General features: G+C 37.9%; 1 protein-coding gene across 1 annotated transcript; it reads left to right on the forward strand.

The window, feature by feature from the left end:
• Window positions 1-59: 59 nt before the first annotated feature.
• LOC106136498 (GDP-mannose 4,6 dehydratase) lies at window positions 60-7,920 on the forward strand. Its single transcript, XM_013337066.2, has 7 exons — window positions 60-463; window positions 538-732; window positions 2,009-2,249; window positions 3,679-3,911; window positions 4,111-4,326; window positions 4,435-4,566; window positions 5,260-7,920. Exons 1-6 carry the CDS (start codon window positions 377-379, stop codon window positions 4,564-4,566), a joined length of 1,104 nt encoding a protein of 367 aa, XP_013192520.2. The 5' UTR covers window positions 60-376; the 3' UTR covers window positions 5,260-7,920.
• The last annotated feature ends 393 nt before the right edge of the window (window positions 7,921-8,313 follow it).

Here is an 8,313-nt window from a genome sequence, read left to right on the forward strand (position 1 = left end):
CTAGAAGGACTTATGACATTGACAGAATGATCATCTCATTTAATCATTCATTCATGAAATTGATTGAATTGAATTGAAAGCAAAATTGAACTAAAAGTCGAAAAAACTTCGAACCGGCCCAGAATAAAAATCTTTTTGATGTTTAAATTTATATTTTAACAAGTTTGTGTTAATGAATCATTTTCAAGATATAAACATTCTATGTAGATGATTATATATGAATTAAAACTAAGAACTAGCCACACCGTTTAACAAAAATCGTGTACAATACGTGGAATGTTGTGTATTGTTTGTGATAAGCTTATCACAAAGCAACTCTCATAGCCAGCCGACGTCTCTGTTGTAAAAGTAGCATTTGTTTTATTGATTCCTTAAAATGTCTGGTGACGATGCCGGCAGTAGTGCAAATATTACAAACAGTAATAACAAAAAAGTGGCTCTTATAACCGGCATTACAGGACAGGTAAATACAATATTTATGATTTTATTGTTTATACGGCTAAGAAAACAAGTGTAAACAATTTGATATTTTTGTAGGATGGATCATACTTAGCAGAATTCTTAATAGAAAAAGGTTACGAAGTGCATGGCATCCTGCGGCGTTCGTCGTCGTTCAACACGGGCCGCATCCAGCACCTGTATGGACAGCCCACCTGCCACACGGGGGGCAGGATGCACCTGCACTACGGGGACCTCACCGACACCACTTGCCTCATCAGTATTATCACTAAGGTCAGTTACCTTACTATTCATTGATTGGGCAAGATAACTAACATGACGAGTTGTGACTAACATGTCTCCTGACAGAAGTGTAGCATGTGTGTAATGACAGACTAATAGTAAAGTATTATAACCCCTCAACAGTCCAACTGAGCAAAGTTTGCTCAGTTAAACTGTTGACGACATAAGTAGTCAAATTTAAATGAGATATGCCTTGCTTACATACTTTTTATGAAGCTGTATAACTCAATAAAGTTACAAACAAATATCATGTATTCAAAGCCTCCAGAAGAATTCAGCTTAATGTCCTAACAGTAATATTGAGGATTAATAAATCCATGCAAGTTGATAATCTATCAATCTTTACTTATATTATAAAATAGAAGAGTTTGTTTGTTTGTTTAAACACACTAATCTCAAAAACTACTAGTTAAAATTAAAAAGTTCTTTTTGTGTTGAATTTACCATTGATATAGCAAGGCTTTAGGCTATATAACATCACACTGCAACTATAAGGAGCGAAGAAATCATGGAGAATGTGAAGAAAAACGGGAAAAACTATTCATCCTAGAGGGCTCAATGATGCCCAAAATAACTATTCCACGCGGATGAAGTCACAGGCACAGCTAGTTTAATAATATTTGTTACTGGTGACTCATCCTGGCTTTACACGGGAAGTATTTATAGCTGTTAAAGTTCCTCAGAAAACCAACAGAACAACAAGGGAATAACACAACAAACAAAATAAGGGGATCCCCTGGCCTTATGCCCAGTTGATCTCTCTGGAGAGGAGAACATAACATGTCCTTATATTAATTTTTAGATAGGTTATTTGAATAATGAAACATAAATATTTAGTTTGGATCCACATCATACATAAAATGATGAAAAGTGGGGAAGTTACTAATTTATTTTATGCATATGTTCAACAATAATGTTATTATTTAGTCAAGGTCAGACTGTAATTGCTGTATCATGCTGTATTACGTAAAAGGTGTAAAAGGAAATACCTAGGTATTTCTATTCATACTAGCTGCATGCATGCTATATTTGAAAAGGTTAATTATTATGTCTAGATTGAACTAATTTTCTAGTTACTATAAGATGAATCATGGGCGGAGCGCCACGCTCTCGCGTTCTTGTCTCCCTAAAAATATTTTTGTTATTCCTGTTCTTCACTCCTTACGAAATATCTTTAGTATTTGTTTAGTTTATATTATCACCTCCTATTCTAGAAGTAAAGTCTCACACAGCCTTGCCAGAATACTTGATTGTCTTCACGTGCCAGGTCCGGCCGAACGAGATCTACAACCTGGGCGCGCAGTCGCACGTGAAGGTGTCGTTCGAGCTGAGCGAGTACACGGCGCAGGTGGACGCGCTGGGCGCGCTGCGGCTGCTGGAGGCGGTGCGCGCGGCCGGGCTGGCGGCGCGCGCGCGCGTGTACCAGGCGTCCACGTCGGAGCTGTACGGGAAGGCGGCGGAGGTGCCGCAGACCGAGACCACGCCGTTCTACCCGCGCTCGCCTTATGGTGAGTCTGATGGCTATGTCATCCTACTGGCGTTTCCAAGATCTACAAAGTTTCTGTGCCGTGTGGTTCCCGGCACCAGTACAAAAAATAATACTGCCACTCCATCTCTTTCCTATGGATGTCGTAAGAAGCGACTAAGGGATAAGCTTACAAACTTGGGATCCTTTTTTAGGCGATGAGCTAGCAACCTGTCACTATTTGAATCTCAATTCTATCATTAAGCCAAATAACTGAGTGTGGCCTATCAGTCTTTTCAAGACTGTTGACTCTGTCTACCCCACAAGGGATATAGAGGTGACCATATGTATGTATGTACAAAGTTTCTGCATCAGAGCTGTACGGAAAGGTGGTGGCAGTATCACAGACGAAAACCACTCCATTTTATTCACGGTCACTTTATGGTTGAGTCTTATTGGCCAATCGGGATTTAACATTGTAATCTTTTCGGTGCTATAATCAGAAGAGTACAACAATAAAACATTTATTGTAATTCACAGAACTGATATGAGCAGCAAATTCTACAGTGAGATAACAGCCTGAAATTGTTTGTAAATTTTCTGATTGTTCAATTGAATTCGTTATTGCCACAGTAATCTGTAAATACAGACTTTCCGAGGTTGTTGTCTTTATCGCAATTTCACAATACCTTGCTTCAAGTACTTATTCCAAGTAGGTTTCAAAATTGAATGGGAAATGATAATTGTTATCTTTGATAAGCCTTCACATAGGTATCTTATGTTACTTTCTATTAGTGGAACAAAATTTGATAAGGAATATGTCTCAGTAGAATTAAAAAGAGAAAGAAAACAAAAGGTGTGTCTAACTATGGCTTTATTAATTCGTAGGAAGCCTTTTGTTTTGACTTCACGACTTGCTCTTATAGTAGGTATAGTTTACAGATCTGTATGTATTTTTGAAAAAATATATATTTTTAATTGGAAATTGTCTTCTACCCTATATGTGATGTTAAATTAAAAATTATACTTTTCTAATATATACATACATATGGTCACGTCTATATCCCTTGTGGGGTAGACAGAGCCAACAGTCTTGAAAAGACTGATAGGCCACGCACAGTTATTTGGCTTAATGATAGAATTGAGATTCAAATAGTGACAGGTTGCTAGCCCATCGTCTAAAAAAAGAATCCCAAATTTGTAAGCCTATCCCTTAGTCGCCTTTTACGACATCCATGGGAAAGAGATGGAGTAGTCCTATTATTTTTTGTACTGGTGCCGAGAACCACACGGCACTAATATATTGATATAACAAAATATTATTATCCCAATACACATACACACATATCATATCTTATTACGGTACAGACAAAGCCAAAAGTCACAAGATTCGAAGGACATGTTTAGCTATAATGAAATTGTGTTTCAGTGATAGTGATAGGTTGCTATACATACTATGTTATCTCGTACAGCGTGCGCGAAACTATACGGCTACTGGATCGTGGTGAACTACCGCGAGGCGTACGGCATGTTCGCCTGCAACGGGCTGCTGTTCAACCACGAGAGCCCGCGCCGCGGCGAGAACTTCGTCACCCGGAAGATCACGCGCGGCGTCGCCAAGATCACGCTGGGGCTCATGCCGCACCTGGAGCTGGGCAACCTGGACAGCAAGCGCGACTGGGGCCACGCCAAGGACTACGTGGAGGTGGGTGGGAAAGTATAACGCGAAACACTGATGGCTGTCCAGGAGTACTGTAACTGAATCAATATTGAAACTATATTATGAATATTGTTTCTTCTTCGCGGAGTTCCCTAAAAATTGCTGGCCGCTCTTGGTTTACAAACATTTGTAATTTCAAAGAAAGTTTTAAGAAGTCAATGAAACCGTTCAATGTATTACACAGGCGATGTGGCTGATGCTGCAGCAAGAGAAGCCTGAAGATTTCGTGGTGGCAACAGGCGAGGCTCACAGCGTCAGGGAGTTCGTGGAGAAGGCGTTCGCGGTGGTGGGCACGCGGCTGCAGTGGCGCGGGCGCGGCGCCGCGGAGACGGGCCACGACGCGGGCTCCGGCAGGCTGCTGGTCAAGGTCAACCCCAAGTACTTCCGCCCGACTGAAGTGGTGAGTGTTGCTGGTTGACACAATGTTGTAGGCAGGTTTTTCCGTCGTCGGCATTTTGTTTATCTTGCCAACATGTCTAGAATCGGGTTGAAGTGAGCGGTGTTTCAGGACCTGCTGCTGGGCGACCCGTCGAAGGCGCGGCGACAGCTGGGCTGGGCGCCGCGCGTGTCGTTCTCGGAGCTGGTGCGCGACATGGTGCAGGCCGACCTCGCCCTGATGCGGGCCAACCCCGAGGCCTAGGTGAGGGTGGTTCCCGGCACCAATACAAAAAAGAATAGGACCACTCCATCTCTTTCCCATGGATGTCATAAAAGGCGACTAAGGGATAGGCTTACAAACTTGGGATTCCTTTCTAGGCGATGGGCTAGAAACCTGTCACTTTTTCAATCTTAATTCTATCATTAAGCCTGTTTAGTTAAAGATTATTTCCGGGATGAAAATAAAACGCTGCGTTGGTTAAAATAAAGCAAAATATATTAAGAAATCTTATAAGAACATGAAAATTATTAGTAACCTCCAACAACATAACAAAAAGCCAAAAATGACAATGACAATCGAATTACGCACTCTCTTTTTTTTAATTTGAAGTTCTTAGTGGCCTGTATATTTTATTGAATGAAAAAGGTTCGTAAACATTTTATACAAAGCCAAATAGCTGAACGTGGTCTTTTCAAGACGTGGAAGTCTTTTCAAGACTGTTGGCTCTGTCTACCCCACAAGGGATAGGCTAATAAACTTGTGAGCCTTCTTAAAGCCGATGGGCTAGCAACCTGTCACAATCTCCATTCCATCATTAAGCAATACAGCTTGGCCGTTCAGTCTCGGTCTACTCTGCAAGAAATATAGACGTGATTATACATATTTATGTGTGTGATTAAACTTCCTCAACCTTAGCAAAGTGTACTTTTGGATATAATTCACATTTTTCTCCAGTTTGTTGAGAACACCATCACTCAATTCGAGTGGAGCGGGTCTTCATATACGGGACAGACCAAAAAGCAAAAGGACTGCAATAAGATTCTAAATCGACGATATGTGATGTACCTATATTTATTTTAATCCACAAGAAAGTAAAATGTCTGAATGTTTTTTACAGAAACTTTGCACATTTTTACTCTTGTTACTTTATATATTAATTTTATACAGGGTGACATTTAAAACAACCGCATCCTTTTAAACATAGACTATACCCATGCTTCTGAGCCGTTTGAGCCTATTTTTATTTAAATTAAACGTCATCATTTTCACATTTAAAAAACCCTCAAAAACTACGTCACACGCTTTAATACAGACGAATACTACAAAAAGAAATTAAAACTAAACATGTAAATAAATGTCTGAAAAATAAATTATTTTTCTAGTATCAAGATTAAGTAAAGTACCTACAGAGTTGTCGAGATCGCTCAGCTGAATGAATTGTGTCGTTGACCTCTCAATATTACGCGTCGCTTTTCCGCCGGCCGGGGTGATATGACGTATTTAGGATCGTGGATTTTGATACTTTTATTTTTTTTCGGACTTTTTGAAATATGAACCGATAATTTTCTTTTAACGTTTTTTAATAACCTTTAGATGAGTAAAATTAACAGTTCAATTTATGCAGCTGAATTAAAAGTCACTCTGTATATGGAATTAATTTTTACTTACAAGAATGTAGTATAGTATTTCGTAAAATATGCTTTCAGTTAAGATTAAAAATGCATAGAATAGTGCATGTCAATCGACAACACCGCACATAGCAATAGTGCCATATAGATGTCATTGAGACAAATTCAAAATGGATTCAAAAATAAATCAATAGTTTCCAGATTAGCTACTGTTACTGCCCGAAAAGTGAATGATAGGATAGATATAAACACACGTTTAGAACCAGAAGGCAAAATCATAGATAAAGGGTAAAATGATATTAATCAAGTGCAAAACTAAAAAGCTGAACGTGGCCTATCAGTGTTTTCAAGACTGTAGGCTATGTCTACCCCGCAAGGGATATCGACGTGACCATATGTATGTATGCAAAACAAATGTATGCGATGCGACTGGTTGACCGAATACTTGAATAAGAATTGCTAAGACTGGGCAGCAGTAGGTATATTTGGCAAATGTTCTTTATTATAATGCATTCTGTTCTGCGTGGTATGCGACTTGTTGTTTTTCCTCGCCTTCAGATTAGATTCGAAGTCTTCAAAATTGTTAAGGTATCTGGGTTTCTATTAAAGAAACCACTTGTCGCGACTTAAATGTGAATATCACTCAGTGCCTTGGCGCCGTCGCTGACTCGATGACAGGCTTGTTTCAGTGAGAACGATCTTCAATCTAATTGATTATAATTATCTTGTCTATCGGAATGAATCATCGTCTGATTCTATTATATGTGTAAAGTATATGATATTTATACTACGTACAGTCACCGGCTCACTACCACACCAAGTACCAGTACACGTCTGTCTGCGATTGCCGCTCGCAAGCAACTGTCAAAATTCAAATTCAAAATTTTTATTCATTATTATAGGATACTATTATATCACTTAATAATTGTCGTATGGTTTAACAACATTGGTTGACGTCAAATAAATTACTTAAAAACTAAGTTTACTGCCGCTTCCAAGGCGTCAGTGCAGAAGAAGCGGTAACAAACTGCACTGCAGCATTTTCTTCAACAACGTCAACTTCACAACTTGTCAACTTGACATTTATAATACCGACTTGTGTGTGTGAGACAGCGTCTTGTATCCATTACTAGATACAAACACTACAATATGTATCATGTCTCGAAGCACAACAACAGAGAGAATGCCGACCAATATATTTAAGCTGTATTATTCATGTCACAATGTATTAACTAATATTGCTAGATGTCTAAGTATTTTGAGGTTAATTTAGGTTTGTACTGATGAAGTGTCGCTTGTACTGACAGCAGTACACTATCAACCTGCATTTAGCAACACAAGGTCTGCAAAATAGTCGATATTGTTTTAATATCACTGTCTTTGATACATGGTATTTTACGTGGAATGGAACTGTATTAACAAAACAACTAAAACTTCACTTTTTCTTTACTTATATCGAACTGTTTTCAATTTCCACAAATAAACATAACAAACTTTTACTTGTTCCGTTCTTTTCCATAATATCTTTTTTTGTAGCCTACAACAAACACATATAGGTTGCATATTATCCAGACCTATGCTCTTGACAAATTTAGTTTCTAGTTGATTCGATTTCTATTAAATAGAGCCATGACAAGTGACTGTATGCAATTAAAACAATGCTGGTGCAATGGAGAGAGAATATTTATACGTAGATTTAGTTGTTTAATACACGTTTTATTTTTGATATAAGATACCATCTTGTGCTTTGGAATACATACATTCCAGGCTGGTGAAAAATGTTTATTTCTTTTTGATTTTTTTTTAATAATACAAAACTTATAAGTATTGTACAGAAAATATTTAATTAGCTTATTATGGGAAGTTTATTACTTTCGTTGTTTATGTATGTTTTAACACGTTTAAACCTGTAATTACGTAATATAAGGAATAGCAAATTGTATTATTGTATATACTTGTCAGAATAAAAAGTAAATTGTAAACATGTTGTAGTTATTTCATTTTCAAACATATTTTTTCCTTTAATATAATAACATAATTATACTCTTATTTCTCACTCGTGGGTGAAGTTGTCACCATATCCTGCACAGAAACATATTATAATCTGTCATTATCTGCCCTTATCATATCAATATTATGGCAAATCCTAGAGATAACAAGCAATCAATAATCATTATCAGGATCTGCTTTGGCCAGGACTGTCCCCATTTCAATCAGAATCTCTTACTGCTGTGACGGAATTAAGTTTCTCTTTTATAGGAGGATTTTTATTAATCTTAATTTATATTTCAAATTGAAAACAGAAAATTAATAATGTGTAAAACTTATTTTGGGTCTGCTGGAAGAGATTTCTTTAGAAATTAGCAGAACCTATGTTACT

Source organism: Amyelois transitella, chromosome 15 (genome assembly GCF_032362555.1).
Source record: "Amyelois transitella isolate CPQ chromosome 15, ilAmyTran1.1, whole genome shotgun sequence".
Classification (NCBI taxonomy): Eukaryota; Metazoa; Arthropoda; class Insecta; order Lepidoptera; family Pyralidae; genus Amyelois; species Amyelois transitella.